The 16,018-nt window shown below is 47.6% G+C and overlaps 1 protein-coding gene across 1 annotated transcript in view; it reads left to right on the top strand.

The window, feature by feature from the left end:
• LOC141147271 (solute carrier family 15 member 2-like) overlaps positions 1 to 16,018 on the top strand; it is a 78,281-nt gene that overhangs the window by 38,947 nt on the left and 23,316 nt on the right. The window contains exons 10-15 of the mRNA XM_073634478.1: positions 2,017 to 2,103; positions 7,783 to 7,872; positions 9,209 to 9,253; positions 12,302 to 12,334; positions 15,360 to 15,448; positions 15,550 to 15,631. Of these exons, the coding sequence (XP_073490579.1) occupies positions 2,017 to 2,103; positions 7,783 to 7,872; positions 9,209 to 9,253; positions 12,302 to 12,334; positions 15,360 to 15,448; positions 15,550 to 15,631 (426 nt within the window). The remainder of the gene's footprint in view (positions 1 to 2,016; positions 2,104 to 7,782; positions 7,873 to 9,208; positions 9,254 to 12,301; positions 12,335 to 15,359; positions 15,449 to 15,549; positions 15,632 to 16,018) is intronic.

Raw genomic sequence — 16,018 nt, 5'->3', positions numbered from 1 at the left:
CTCTTGCGGCTGAGCCTTACAGCGGGGTTGCGGTCCTTTTTTCTGGTATGGTAACGTGCCGGCGGGTAATTGAGGTAGAGATAGGGAGATGCATGGTCTTGGACATCTCTGTGAGGGGGCAGGACCTGCACTTGATTAACATCTATGGTCCCCAGGCGAAGTGGGACAGGAAATGACTCTTTACAAATATTAAGCCTTTTCTTTTTACGGCCCAGCAGGTTATCTTTGGAGGTGATTTAAACACCATTACTAGGTCTAAAGACAGGAGAGGTTTCAGAGATAAGCTGGGCTATGACAGCCTTTTTCTCAATGCGATAGTAAGGGAAGCAGGTCTGGTAGATGCGCACATTAAGCGCTGCCCAGACAGCACGGGGTTCACTTTTCAGTGAGGTAGTAGTCAGAGTAGGATAAATAGTTTTTTTTTAAAGGGAGAATCTGCTTTTTTGGTTCCTGTGTGTCAGGCAGTGGAGTTTTCTGATCACTGTATTCTATCTGTGACTCTGAATGCCCCAGACATGCCACCTAGGGGGAGGGATATCTGGAGATTGAATTCGGCCCTCCTGGAAGACGAGAGTAAGACAATCCTTTGAGGATTTTTTTCAAGCACAGGTGACTATCCTAGACTTTTGCAACAGTAAGTCAGAATGGTGGGAGCTTCTAAAACAGCGGACTGTTGGGCTTTTCAAGGCCATAGGAAAAAAGAAGCAGCAAGATAAGTAGATCACCTACCAGCGTTTGCGGAGTAAACTTGACCGCCTTGTTTTGAATGGAGGAGATTGATGTCTCCCCCTTAGGAGACATCAATATGACCGGCACGCCTCTTTGGTTCAGGAGAGGGAATACAGGAAATACCATTCGCCTGACCCTTATCAGCACTGTAAACAGAGCGTAGCAGTTAAGACGGTCAATGGCCTGAAGGACAGTACGGGCTCTCTGACGAAGTCTAGGTCAGGGATCCTGGAGGTTGTCAGATAATACTATGCCGATCTCCTGGAAGGAAGGAACCTTGATCAGACAAGGATGTTGGGTTTTTTGGACTCTACACCAGGTCTGGAGAGTAATGTTCCTTTGATGAATTTGACGGATAAAATCACTGCAGATGAGGTAATCCAGGCTATTGATAAACTAGCCATCAAGAAAACGCCAGGGCCAGGTGGTTTGACAGACGAATTTTATAAATGTTTTAAGATGATCCTGGCTCCCTACCTTGTGGAGGTTTTTAATGGCTGTTTGTATGAGGGTTCTCTCCCTCCATGAGGCAATCTGCAGTGATCCTTTTGTCAAAGGGTAAAGATACTTCGATGATTGGGAATTGGCGCCCCATTAGTCTTCCTAATGTCGATAGAAAGATACTGGCAAAGATTTTTTTTCTGGCGATTATCACCAGTGGCAGGCAGTTTGTTATCCCACAACCAGCACTGCTCGGTCCAGGGTAGAAGCACTTTCTCAGCAGTGTTAGCTGTCCGGGAGGCCTCGGAGCAGTGGCAACCGAGTTCCATCTCCTCAATAAAACATAAAATAAGGTTCTCTAACAAACCTCTGAGGGCTTCACAGAACATCTTTATTTATACTGAGATTAAATCACACACAGGTGGACTTTATTTACTAATTAGGTGACGTCTGAAGGCAATTGGTTCCTCTAGATTTTAGTTAGTGCCACTTTGTGTTGGTCCATCACATAAAATCCCAATAAAATACATTTACGTTTTTGGTTGTAACATGACAAATTGTGTAAAATTTTCAAGGGCTATGAATACGTTTTCAAGGCACTGTAAGTGGGTGGTATGGGTTCACCCCATGGGCAGCCGATATAGATACCAAAATGATGGGAGTTGTAGTTATAAAGGTTCACATTGATGCCTGCCTCTGTTTGCGCTCCATCAATACAGTATACTTCAGGTTCTTGAGCTGGACCTCCATAATTTGGCCACAAACGGGTTTATGGTGTCATCTCTCCTCAGCAGAGTGAGAGGAATCCGAATCATCTTCATGTTTTTATTTCTTTCTCGTCTTTAGTTCGCCATCAAGAACCGCTGGAGGCATCGCTCCAAGCAATTCCCCAAGCGGGAGCACTGGCTGGACTGGGCCTCCGAGAACTATTCGGTAAGTGTGAGCGTCTCCTGCCTGCTCATAGGTCACCTCAACGTCCTTTCTCTGCTTCGTGACATTTATTTGGTCTGTGTTCGATAAAAGAAACATATTGGTAGGGCTCTAGACCCAAGATTAGGACAAATCCAACCAAAACTCCAACATTTGAAGACCATTCTCTGTCAACTACAGGCAGCACAGTGGTATAGTGGTTAGTACATTTGCCTTGCAGTAAAATGGTCATCGGTTCAAATCCCAACCACGACACTACCTGCCTGGAGTTTGCATGTTCTCCATGTGTCTGCGTGGGTTTCCTCTAGTTTCCTCCCACACTCCAAAGACATGTTGGTAGGTTAATTGGCTCCTGTCTACATTGACCCTAGTATGTCTATGTATGAATGTGAGTTTAGGGATCTTAGATTGTAAGCTCCTTGGGGGGCAGGGGCGTACCTAGAGCATTTGGCACCCATGGCGGATCCTATATCTGGCACCCTCCCCCCACATTAAAATGTAAAAACACCTCACTGTGCCCCCTGCATACCCCAATATCTCTTTGTCACTACTGTGTACCCTCTCTCCACAGCTGCACCTCTGGACCTCTTTACATTACACACGCCCTGCATCTTTGGACCCCTTTACATTACACAGCCCCCTGGACCCTTTTACATTACACAGCACCCTTTGGACCCCTATATATTATACATCCCCCACCGCTCTGGACCCCCTGCATGTTACACAGACCCCCCCCCTTTAGTGAAGATCCCCCCTTCAGTGCAGACCCTCTTCTTTTAGTGCAGAGCCCCTCCCTTTAGTGCAGAGCCCCTCCCTTCAGTGCAGACCCTTTCCCTTCAGTGCAGACCCTTTCCCTTCAGTGCAGACCCTTTCCCTTCAGTGCAGACCCTTTCCCTTCAGTGCAGACCCTCTCCCTTCAGTGCAGACCCCCCTTCAGTGCAGACCCCCCTTCAGTGCAGACCCCCCTTCAGTGCAGACCCCCTCCCTTCAGTGCAGACTCCCTCCCTTCAGTGCAGACTCCCTCCCTTCAGTGCAGACTCCCTCCCTTCAGTGCAGACTCCCTCCCTTCAGTGCAGACTCCCTCTCTTTAGTGCAGACCCCCTCTCTTTAGTGCAGACCCCCTCTCTTTAGTGCAGACCCCCTCTCTTTAGTGCAGACCCCCTCTCTTTAGTGCAGACCCCCTCTCTTTAGTGCAGACCCTCTCTCTTTAGTGCAGACCCCCTCTCTTTAGTGCAGACCCCCTCTCTTTAGTGCAGACCCCCTCCCTTTAGTGCAGACCCCCTCCCTTTAGTGCAGACCCCCTCCCTTTAGTGCAGACCCTCTCCCTTTAGTGCAGACCCCCTCCCTTTAGTGCAGACCCCCTCCATTCAGTACCTCAGATAAGCATGGCACATGCACAGCAGGTCTCCTCCCCCTGTGTACACATCAACAGAGAGGAGGGGGAGGCGGCTTCACTCTGCTGGGCTGTGCCTGCGTGACATACGGGACTGCTCAGACAGCCCGCGGCCGTGAGAGAAGGGGATGGTTGGTGGAGCGCTGTCACCACTTCAGTCGCAGACAGGGGGCGCCGGCCTGACACCCCCCCAGTGTGTGGCACCCGGGGCGGCCCATCCCCCACTTGGTATGCCACTGCTTGGGGGCAGGGACTGATGTGAATGATGGTGCTATATAAATACCATAAATAAATAAACTAGTGTGTCCCTCGGGGTCCACTGAGCAGTCTAGAAAATATGTCTAAGGACACTTCGAAACTAAAATCAATCCAGCAAAGTTCATTTTTCATGACCAGCAGTCAAATGGATAAAACCTACGCGTTTCATGGCTCAGAGCTCCTCTTTGGTCAAGGCTTTGTCTTGATAAAGGTGGAGCACTGAGACCCCAAAATGCGTTGGTTTTATCCTTCAACCTCCTGTCATGAAAAATAAACTTTTATTGGGTTAATTTTGGATTTGTGATCCTCTCATACTTTTACATATTTATTTGGTCCATGGCAGACTAAGGTGAACCCCATCTCCAAAAAAAAGGTCACATTCCTTCCATCAAAAGACGCTCACTAATATTTCATAGGGAGGAGTCACATTAGAACTCACCATACATGTTACAATCTTTGTACAATCAACTTTAGATTTACCAAAACTATGTAATGTGAGGACCTAAGCGACAAGACAAGTCCCTCTGCAGAAGGAGGGAGAGCAGCAGTGAGCGATCGTTAATACAGTAAGCAGAAGTTAGAAGAAGTCACAGGACCCTGACAGCCCCCCCACCCCCCGAAAATATCAAATGATGAATTTGTTAAAAAATACGGGAAAATCAATATTAGTAGACGCAAACACAACAAAATTCCTGCTAACACAGCTTACCCAGTTGCCGACTGTGCAGTGTACATCTACTGTGACAGTGCTGGGCCAGCTGCGCAGATTGGTGATTCTGCTCTTCTAGGTATGGGGGGGGTGCATGCGCACGTGGCGGCGTCCTGCTTCTGTTGTGATTAGTCACAGCAGAAGCCGATCAGCGGGTGCCGACCAGTGGATGTCCGCCGGCACCCGCTGATCGGCGAGGAGACAGACTTTCCAGAACTCCGTCCTGTCAGCGGGGATGTGCTGGATTTTGTTTCCCTGCAAAGCAAGGAAAATAGCCCATCACATGATCCCTTAGTAAAGCACTACACAGTACACACAAACACTGGCTAGGCACACATGTAACCCTTTGATCATCCTAGATGTTGAACCCCCTTCCCAGTGTCATTAGTACAGTGAAAGTGCATATTTTTAGCACTTATCACTGTATTAGTGTCACTGGTTCCCACAAAGTGTCAGTCAGTGTCGGATTTCCACCGCAATATTGCAGTGCCGCTATAAGTCGCTGATCGCTGCCATTACTACTATAAAAAAATACATTCCAGTATATATACCATAGTTTGTAGACATTATAACTTTTGTGCCAACCAATCAATTTATAATAAATTGATGAAGAAATTCTATTTTTTTTTTTTTTTTTAAATTATTGGGTATGTTTAACAGAAAGTAAAAAAAAATATATATATATATATTTTTTTTTTTAATTGTCGGACTTTTTGCGTTTATAGCACAAAAAATAAAAAACGCAGAGGTGATGATCAAATACCACCAACACAAAGCTCTATTTGTGGGGAAAAAAATTACACAATATGACTTTTTATGTACAAGGCTGCATGACCGCGCAATTGTCAGTTAAAGTAACGCAATGCCGTATAGCAAAAAATGGCCTGGTCATGAAGGGGAGGGGGGTAAATCTTTCAGAGGTCAAGTGGTTATTATGCTTCAGTGACAAGTGAACACAGGACTGATCGGTACCGATCGTTTACTGTGTTCATTCAGGAAAGGTAGGGGAAGGTAAATATGAGATATTTACTGGCCCCTTACCCCTACTCTCCATCCTGAAACAATCCCCCTGTGTGCACGCTGCAGGTGCCGGTGGGAGAAGAGAGGAGGGAAGCCAGCAGTGCTGCAGGGAGAAGGGGCACACGGGGGGGGGGGGCAAACAGCAGGGGAATGGGGGGGTGCAGATGCTAGAACCAATTCCTCTGCAGCACAGCCAGAGGGAGAGAGAGGAGGAGAAGGCGGCAGCGGAGGGTGGCAGAAGAGGCTTGTGTCTGCAATAAGACGGTACAGCCGGCCCCTCCTGCTCGGCAGGTGCCTGGGACCCCCTTTTTAACCACTTCAGCCCCGGAAAGGATTTTTTTTTTTAACATAAAGTTTATTTATTTTGTCACAAACAAACAGAATAAAAAGAACGGGTTACATTAGCTCAAGACAGATATTGTACAATAATCAGCTATACCATGTCAAGTCAAAAAGTACATTGATGATGTCACATTTCAATATCCTAATCGATGGCGAGAGTAGAATTATAAGAAATCAAATTTAGATCACTGTAGGCGACCCCCTGAGGGGGCCCCGGAAAGGATTTACCCACTTTCTGACCAGGCCATTTTTTGCGATACGTCGCTGCGACGATTTAACTGACAATTGTACCCAAGAGAAATTAATGTCCTTTTTTTCCCCACAAATAGAGCTTTCTTTTGGTGGTATTTGATCACCTCAGCAGCTTTCATTTTTGGCGCTATAAACAAAACAAGAGTGTCAATTTTGAAAAAAAAAAAATATTTTTTAGTTTTTGCTACAATAAATATCCCAAAAAAAAAAAAAAAAAAAATTCTTCATTAGTTTAGGCCGATATGTCACCAACATATCACCAACCTCATCTGCAGATATCGCCCAAATCGTCCCCTCCGCTCCTCCCAGGACCTCCTCCTCTCTAGCTCCCTTGTTACCTCCTCCCATGCTTGCCTTCAGGGCTTCTCCAGAGCCTCTCCCATCCTCTGGAACTCCCTGCCCTAGTATGTCCAATCAGCCCCCAACCTGTCCACCTTTAGGAGATCCCTGAAAACTAATTTATTCAGGGAAGCCTATCCCACACCCACCTAACAACTGTCCCCGAGACACCCCCATCAAATCATTCTCTGCAGCTATTACCTTTTGTACCACCACCCCCTCCCTTTAGAATGTAAGCTCTACGAGCAGCGCCCTCCTGTACCTTTTGTGTTGAACTGTACTGTGATTGTGTGGTCTCCCCTATACATTGTAAAGCGCTGCGTAAACAGTTGGCGCTATATAAATTGTGTATAATATGTATTCTACATATTTTTGGTAAAAAAAAATTACATTAAGCGTATATTGATTGGTTTGTGCAAAAGTTATAGTGTCTACAAACTGTGGGATAGATTTAAGGCATTTTTATTATACATTTTTTTTTTTTTTTTTTTTTACTAGTAATGGCAGTGATCAGCGATTTTTAGCGGGACTGCGACATTGCGGCGGACAGATCGGACTCTTTTTTGGGACCAGTGACATATATACAGCGATCAGAGATAAAAAATAGCCCACTGATTACTGTATGAATGTCACTTGCAGGGAAGGGGTTAACACTAGGGGGCGATCAAGGGGTTAAATGTTCCCTAGGGAGGGGTTTCTAACTGTGGGGGGAGGGGACTGACTGGAGGAGGAGAGAGATCGCTGTTCCTGATCACTAGGAACAGCAGATCTCTCTCTACCTCCCTGACAGAACGGGGGTCTGTCTGTTTACATTGATGGATCCCCGTTCTGGCTCTCTGAGGAGCGTGCGCCTCCTATAGCCTATGGCGGTTTGCGCAGCTGTGCCAACCTGCTGCAGTATAATGACGGCGGCTGGTCGGCAATCGGTTAAACTGATGGGGCCAATGCCCGGTACAGGAGGGCCGGCTGTACTGCCTTATCAGGAGGTTTCACACTGGATTACAGCTCGGATCTGCAAGAGATGCACAAATGACACCGAGATTCAAGAAGAATACGTGTGACCGATGGATTTAGATGATATTTATATATCCCAAGCAGCGTTAAAGCCAAGGTACAGGGTATGCAGGAGATACAGGAAAACACAAATAGGAACCCCATTTACCCGACATTCACCCCAGGTAGTGGATCACTTCCTCTGATGCTGTATATTTGCACCTTTCCATTGTCGCTCAGCCCTGATGAAGGGGGTGCAGATCCTCAAAGCGCGTTGGCTTGTTTCAAATCAATCAGAAACATTTTACTTTCAGAATCCTCATTGCAGGGGGAGAGTAGACCCTCATATTTCAAGTGTTTTTTTTTTTTTTTCTAGAAAAAAACAATCACAGAAGTGAAAATGGTGACCAAAGTCCTCTTCCTGTACATCCCCCTCCCGATGTTCTGGGCTCTCTACGACCAGCAGGTAATTCTGAATATGGGGGAGGGGCGCATACAAAAAACACAACATGCTGATCAACCCGGTTTATATGTGATCTGGGGTCACTTTGATGACCTCATTCAGCTGCCCCTAAAGATGCCCATAGATGGGTCAATTTTTAGCCAACAAGCTGAGCGGAAAAAAAAAAACTGAGGCAATTCCCCATCTGCACAAGCAAAGTGGATGGGGGGGGGGGGGGGGGATCTTTGCCTCGGCTGGTTTACCCACCAAAGGATTAGTAATTTTGTCTATCCAGTCCTGAGATTTGACACGTCTGACACGTAGCACAGCCAGCCCAGTGGCCTGACCTTTTTTTTGCTGCAAATAAAGCAATATAGCTTGGTTACTTCCCCCACACTTCAGCCTGTGATTGGACAGTGAGGGAGCAGCAGACTTCATGAGATTCAGGCAGCCCCAGTGGCAGGGGGCGGCCCATCCATTAAGGGTACATGGGCACCGCCCCCTCTCTCCAGCCACCCCCTCTATGACTAATGCATAGATTCATGTATTTATGCCGCCGCTGCCCTATTCAGGTGTCCGGCCCCTTTTCAGACACCGGGCGCCTGAATTCCAGCGGCGGGGGGGGGGGGGGGATTGGGGTTGTGTTTTTCTGAAACACCTGATTAGAGCCATAGGCTCTAATAGGCTTCAAAAAAGGTGGACTGGTGGTGCAGAGCATTGCGCTCGCAGTCCACCCAGATGTGTCAGAAAAGCAAATTAATATTTGCAAATGAATATTTGCTTTTCTAACACTAAACTGCCTCTCCGCCAATCAGGTAGCACGGGTCTAATACCCGTTACCTGATTGGCTGAAGGCAGAGGTGCTCCGATTGGATGCCTAGCAAAACGGAACAACAGAGGAGGGGGAAACATGGAGGACACAGGAGCTGTCCCACAGCTCACCTCCGTCACCTGCTGCCTGACCCGCCACTAAGAGGGGCACAAGTGGCTGCATATGATAGGAATAAGTGGATGCATATGATGGGCACAGTGGCTGCAATTGATGGCACAGTGGCTGCATTTGATGGGTATAGTGAGGCTGCAATTTGTGTTTATTTTTCAGTATTTTTCAGTTTGTTTGCGTCCCCTCAAAGATTTTGAGCACCAGCCGCCACTGCCCAGTAATGGCAAGTCTACAGCGATTGCCCAGAGCAAGTATCCCATTATGCATTCATCACATTGGGTGTCAGCTGAGTTGGGGGATAGTTATGGTCCCAGCACTCGTCAACAGATCGACAGATCGAGTTGTCCATTATATTTCATTATCACCCTGGCAGCAGTACACACATTCACATAGCAAACTTTATCTGTTACCTTTCAGGGATCACGATGGACTCTTCAGGCTACAAGAATGAACACCGATTTTGTAAGTGAAGATTCATTTTCACAGTTAAGTCAGCTGTCCCCGTATCGGGATTGTCACACCCATGTTTAGATTCATTACTAAACCGCCATAGCCACTATTGTCCACCCATCATTTCCTCCCTTGTTCACCCGTCATTTCCTCCCTTGTTTACCCACCATTTCCACCGTTGCCCACCCACCCTTGTCCTCCCGTCATTTCCGCCCTTGTCCTCCCGTCATTTCCACCTTTGTCCTCCCGTCATTTTCACCCTTGTCCTCCCGTCATTTCCACCCTTGTCCTCCCGTCATTTCCACCCTTGTCCTCCCGTCATTTCCACCCTTGTCCTCCCGTAATTTCCACCCTTGTCCTCCCGTCATTTCCACCCTTGTCCTCCCGTCATTTCCACCCTTGTCCTCCCGTCATTTCCACCCTTGTCCTCCCGTCATTTCCACCCTTGTCCTCCCGTCATTTCCACCCTTGTCCTCCCGTCATTTCCACCCTTGTCCTCCCGTCATTTCCACCCTTGTCCTCCCGTCATTTCCACCCTTGTCCTCCCGTCATTTCCACCCTTATCCAATTGCCTTTTCTGCTCTTGTCCATTCTCCATTTCCACCCTTGTCCACCTGTCATTTCCTCCCTTGACCCCCCCACCATTCTGCTTTTGTCCATTTGCTTTTTCCACCCTTGTCCATCAGCCATTTCCACCCTTATCCACCTGCCATTTCCACCCTTGTCCACCTGCCATTTCCACCCTTGTCCACCTGCCATTTCCACCCTTGTCCACCTGCCATTTCCACCCTTGTCCACCTGCCATTTCCACCCTTGTCCACCTGCCATTTCCACCCTTGTCCACCTGCCATTTCCACCCTTGTCCACCTGCCATTTCCACCCTTGTCCACCTGCCATTTCCACCCTTGTCCCCCTGCCATTTCCACCCTTGTCCCCCTGCCATTTCCACCCTTGTCCCCCTGCCATTTCCACCCTTGTCCCCCTGCCATTTCCACCCTTACCCCCCTGCCATTTCTGCTCTTGTCCATTTGCCATTTCAACCCTTGTCCACCTGCTATTTCCACCCTTGTCCTCCTGTTATTTCCTCCCTTGTCCACCCACCATTTCCACCCATTATTTCCACACTTGTCCACTTGCCATTTCCACCCTTGTCCTCCCGTCATTTCCACCCTTGTCCTCCTGTAATTTCCACCCTTATCCAACTGCCATTTCTACTCTTGTCCATTCTCCTTTTCCACCCTTGTCCACCTGCCATTTCCACCCTTGTCCTCCCGTCATTTCCACCCTTGTCCATCCACCAATACCTATCTTGACCACCCACCATTTCCACCCTTGTCCACCTGCCATTTCCTCCCTTTTCCACCTGCCATTTCCTCCCTTTTCCACCTGCCATTTCCTCCCTTTTCCACCTGCCATTTCCTCCCTTGACCACCCACCATTTCCTCCCTTGACCACCCACCATTTCCTCCCTTGTTCACCTGTCATTTCCACCCTTATCCAACTGCCATTTCTGCTTTTGTCCATTTGCTTTTTCCACCCTTGTCCATCAGCCATTTCCACCCTTATCCACCTGCCATTTCCACCCTTGTCCCCCTGTCATTTCCACCCTTACCCCCCTGCCATTTCTGCTCTTGTCCATTCGCCATTTCAACCCTTGTCCACCTGCTATTTCCACCCTTGTCCTCCTGTTATTTCCTCCCTTGTCCACCCACCATTTCCACCCATTATTTCCACCCTTGTCCACTTGCCATTTCCACCCTTGTCCTCCCGTCATTTCCACCCTTGTCCTCCTGTAATTTCCACCCTTATCCAACTGCCGTTTCTACTCTTGTCCATTCTCCTTTTCCACCCTTGTCCACCTGCCATTTCCACCCTTGTCCTCCCGTCATTTCCACCCTTGTCCATCCACCAATACCTATCTTGACCACCCACCATTTCCACCCTTGTCCACCTGCCATTTCCTCCCTTGACCCCCCACCATTTCCTCCCTTTTCCACCTGCCATTTCCTCCCTTGACCACCCACCATTTCCTCCCTTGACCACCCACCATTTCCTCCCTTTTCCACCTGTCATTTCCACCCTTGTTCACCTGTCATTTCCACCCTTATCCAACTGCCATTTCTGCTTTTGTCCATTTGCTTTTTCCACCCTTGTCCATCAGCCATTTCCACCCTTATCCACCTGCCATTTCCACCCTTGTCCCCCTGTCATTTCCACCCTTACCCCCCTGCCATTTCTGCTCTTGTCCATTCGCCATTTCAACCCTTGTCCACCTGCTATTTCCACCCTTGTCCTCCTGTTATTTCCTCCCACCATTTCCACCCATTATTTCCACCTTTGTCCACTTGCCATTTCCACCCTTGTCCTCCCGTCATTTCCACCCTTGTCCTCCCGTCATTTCCACCCTTGTCCTCCTGTAATTTCCACCCTTATCCAACTGCCATTTCTACTCTTGTCCATTCTCCTTTTCCACACCTGTCCTCCTGTCATTTCCACCCTTGTCCTTCTGTCATTTCCACCCTTGTCCATCCACCAATACCTATCTTGACCACCCACCATTTCCACCCTTGTCCACCTGTCATTTTCACCCTTGTCCACCTGTCATTTCCACCCTTATCCAACTGCCATTTCTGCTTTTGTCCATTTGATTTTTCCACCCTTGTCCATCAGCCATTTCCACCCGTGTCCATCTGTTATTTTCACCCTTTTCCTCCTGTCATTTCTACCCTTGTCCATTCGCCATTTCCACCCTTGTCCTCCAGCCATTTCCACCCTTGTCCACCCGCTATTTCCACCCTTGTCCTCGTGTTATTTCCCCTCTTGTTCACCCACCATTTCCACCCTTGTTCAACCGCCATTTTCACCTTTGTCCTCCCGCCATTTCCACCCTTGTCCACCTGTCCATTTACACCCTCATCTGTGAATACATTGGACCATTGTATTTAGAGATCTCTGTGTACAGCTTAGAGAAGATGATGTAACATTGATATATTTGTTTCCTTCCAAAACCGCCCTGATATGCTAAATAATTTATTTATTTATTATTAATTCTATTTACAGAAAGGATTTCTCATTCAGCCGGACCAGATGCAGGTATGGAACGGTCACCATACTTATATAATTTTGATACTTACCTGACAGTCATAGATTATAAGTGTAATAGGTCAATGAAAAAGACCCCCCCCCCCCCCCCCCCCCAAAAAAAAAACCTAAGAGTCCGAGATCTTTAATTGTTCAACAGATAACAACAAGAAGAGTGAAGGACAGCCAATGGGCCACAACCCCTTCATCAGGACAGAGTAAAATGGCAGAATGTTAAATGGATTAAAAAATACTCCCAAACAGACTGATCTTCTGCATATGATATTATAAACATCAGCCAGTGATGGTGTTAACAGCAGAAACGGCAAGTTACAAACTTATATCAGATATACAGTATCTCACAAAAGTGAGTACACCCCTCACATTTTTGTAAATCTTTTCTTCTATCTTTTCATGTGACAACACTGAAGAAATGACAATTGTCTACAATGTAAAGTAGTGAGTGTACAGCTTGTATAAGGCCCCTTTCACACTGGGGCGGTTTGCAGGCGTTATTGCGCTAAAAATAGCGCCTGCAAACCGACCTAAAACTGCCGCTGCTGTTTGTCCAGTGTGAAAGCTGGACTGAAGTGGTGCGCTGGCAGGAGAGAAAAAAAACTCCTGCAAACAGCATCTTTGGAGCGGTGAAGGAGCGGTGTATTCACTGCTCCTTCACCGCTCCTGCCCATTGAAATCAATGGGGCAGCGTGGCTATACCGAGCTATGCGAGCGGTTTTAACCCTTTTTCGGCCACCAGCAGGGGTTAAAACCGCACCGCTAGCGGCCGAATACCGCCGCAAAAACGACAGTAAAGCTGCGCTTTAAAAGCTGCCATTTTACCGCCGCCGCCCCCACCACCCCCGTGTAAAAGGGGCCTAACAGTGTAAATTTGCTGTCCCCTCAAAATAACTCAACACACAGCCATTAATGTCTAAACCGCTGGCAACAAAAGTCAGTACACCCCTAAGTAAAAAAATGTCCTAATTGGGCCCAAAGTGTCAATATTTTGTGTGGCCACCATTATTTTCCAGCACTGCCTTAACCCTCTTGGGCATGGAGGTCACCAGAGCTTCACAGGTTGCCACTGGAGTCCTCTTCCCCTCCTCCATGACGACATCGCGGAGCTGGTGGATGTTAGAGACCTTGCGCTCCACCACCTTCCATTTGAGGATGTCCCACAGATGATCAATAGGGTTTAGGTCTGGAGACATGCTTGGCCAGTCCATCACCTTTACCGTCTTCTTTAGCAAGGCAGTGGTGGTCTTGGAGGTGTGTTTGGGGTGTTATCATGTTGGAATACTGCCCTGCGGTCCAGTCTCTGAAGGGAGGGGATCATGCTCTGCTTCAGTATGTCACAGTACATGTTGGCATTCATGGTTCCCTCAATGATCTGTACCCCCAGTGCCGGCAGCACTCATGCAGCCCCAGACCATGACACTCCCACCACCATGCTTGACTGTAGACAAGACACACTTGTCTTTGTCCTCCTCACCTGGTTGCCCCCACACACGCTTGTCACCATCTGAACCAAATAAGTTTATCTTGGTCTCATCAGACCACAGGACATGGTTCCAGTAATCCATGTCCTTAGTCTGCTTGTCTTCAGCAAACTGTTTGGGCTTTCTTGTGCATCATCTTTAGAAGAGCTTCCTTCTGGGATGACAGACCAATTTGATGCAGTGTGCGGAGTATGCTCTGAGCACTGACAGGCTGACCCCCCACCCCACCCCCACCCCTTCAACCTCTGCAGCAATGCTGGCAGCACTCATACGTCTATTTCCCAAAGACAACCTCTGGATATGACGCTGAGCACGTGACCTCAACTTCTTTGGTGGACCATGGCGAGGCCTGTTCTGAGTGGAACCTGTCCTGTTATATCGCTGTATGGTCTTGGCCACCGTGCTGCAGCTCAGTTTCAGGGTCTTGGCAATCTTCTTATAGCCTAGGCCATCTTTAGGTAGAGCAACAATTCTTTTTTTCAGATCCTCAGAGAGTTCTTTGCCATGAGGTGCCATGTTGAACTTTCAGTGACCAGTATGAGAGAGTGAGAGCGATAACACCAAATTTAACACACCTGCTCCCCATTCACACCTGAGACCTTGTAACACTAACGAGTCACATGACACCGGGGAGGAAAATGGCTTATTGGGCCCAATTTGGACATTTTCACTTAGGGGTGTACTGACTTTTGTTGCCAGCGGTTTAGACATTAATGGCTGTGTGTTGAGTTATTTTGAGGGGACAGTAAATTTACACTGTTATACAAGCTGTACACTCACTACTTTACATTGTAGCAAAGTGTCATTTCTTCAGTGTTGTCACATGAAAAGATAGAAGAAAATATTTACAAAAATGTGAGGGGTGTACTCACTTTTGTGAGATACTGTAATACGTCCCTCTGCAGTTGGCACCTTCATCTGTGTAAGGGGCCCAGTCTGACCCCACAATATGGGTTCTTACAAGGTCAGCCTACTCTTATTTTATATAATTAGTCTCCTCCTCTTGGGGCCAAAACTTCTGTTGTTCTGATAGAAAGGTGTCAGAACACACAGAGCATCGCAGTTTGTTGTGTATGGGGACTGTGTAGCCACAGACTGGTCAGGGTGCCCGTGGTGACCCATGTCCACAGCCAAAAGCACCTACAATGGGCAGATGAGCATCAGAACCGGAGCACTGAGAAATGGAAGAAGGTGGCCTGGTCTGATGAACTCCAGAATGGTTTGAGGAACACAACAAGTTTGAGGTGTTGACTTGGCCTCCAAATTCTCCACATCTCATACAAATTGTGCATCTGTGGGATGTGCTGGAAAAACAAGTCCGATCCAGGGAGGCCCCACCTCCCAACTTACAGGACTTGCTACTGGAGGCTTGGTGCCAGCATACATACCTTCAGAGGTCTAGTAGAGTCCATACCTCAAATGGTGAGGGTGGGTGGTCCTAATTTATGGTTGATCAGTTTATATTATTGCAGGAAGTTATTTTATTAGATTCAGATCCTTCCATAGAGTGATGGTAATGAAATATCTTATCTCTGCAGGTCCTGAACCCACTTCTGATCCTCATTCTTATCCCGGTGTTTGATCTGGGGATCTACCCTCTCATCGGGCTTTGCAAGATCAACTTCAAGTGAGTAGCAAAGTCATGTCTCCTGTCTCCAGCCAATGCGGTGATTGCTCAGTGTATCCATAAGCTGCCCATTTACCTGTAATTATTCCTCCTCTCCGTAGACCTTTGGCAAAGATGGCTGTCGGCATGCTGCTGGTCGCTCTGGCCTTCGCTGTTGCCACTATTGTGGAGGTCAAAATTGATGTGAGTTAAAGTCTCAAGTGACTTACCTGCTTCCTGTTAATACAACTAATACAATTTAGGTGGGTTCTTACCTGTAACACGCTGATGCCGCCACAACTCCCCTTCTCCCTGTGCGTTTGCCATGCGTTTTCCATGCACTTGCTTTTTTGCTCTTTTTTTTTTTCAATATCTAATATATAAATATATGAATAGCAATTTTACATTGTGGGAACTGCAAACCGAGAGCTGGTTGGGTTGCAGCCACGTTGAAGTCAACAGGCGAGTTTGACAGACGGTGCTGCCTGCCAGACACTGCCCCCCAGAGTTAAAAATGCCACGGCGAAGACATGTTTTTTTGGAATGTTTTTTTAATTCTCCCAGGACCACCGCTCTTATAGGTCTCACTAG

The sequence above is a fragment of the Aquarana catesbeiana genome, linkage group LG06, assembly GCF_042186555.1.
Source record: "Aquarana catesbeiana isolate 2022-GZ linkage group LG06, ASM4218655v1, whole genome shotgun sequence".
Classification (NCBI taxonomy): Eukaryota; Metazoa; Chordata; class Amphibia; order Anura; family Ranidae; genus Aquarana; species Aquarana catesbeiana.
This window is presented reverse-complemented; position numbering and strand designations above follow the sequence as displayed.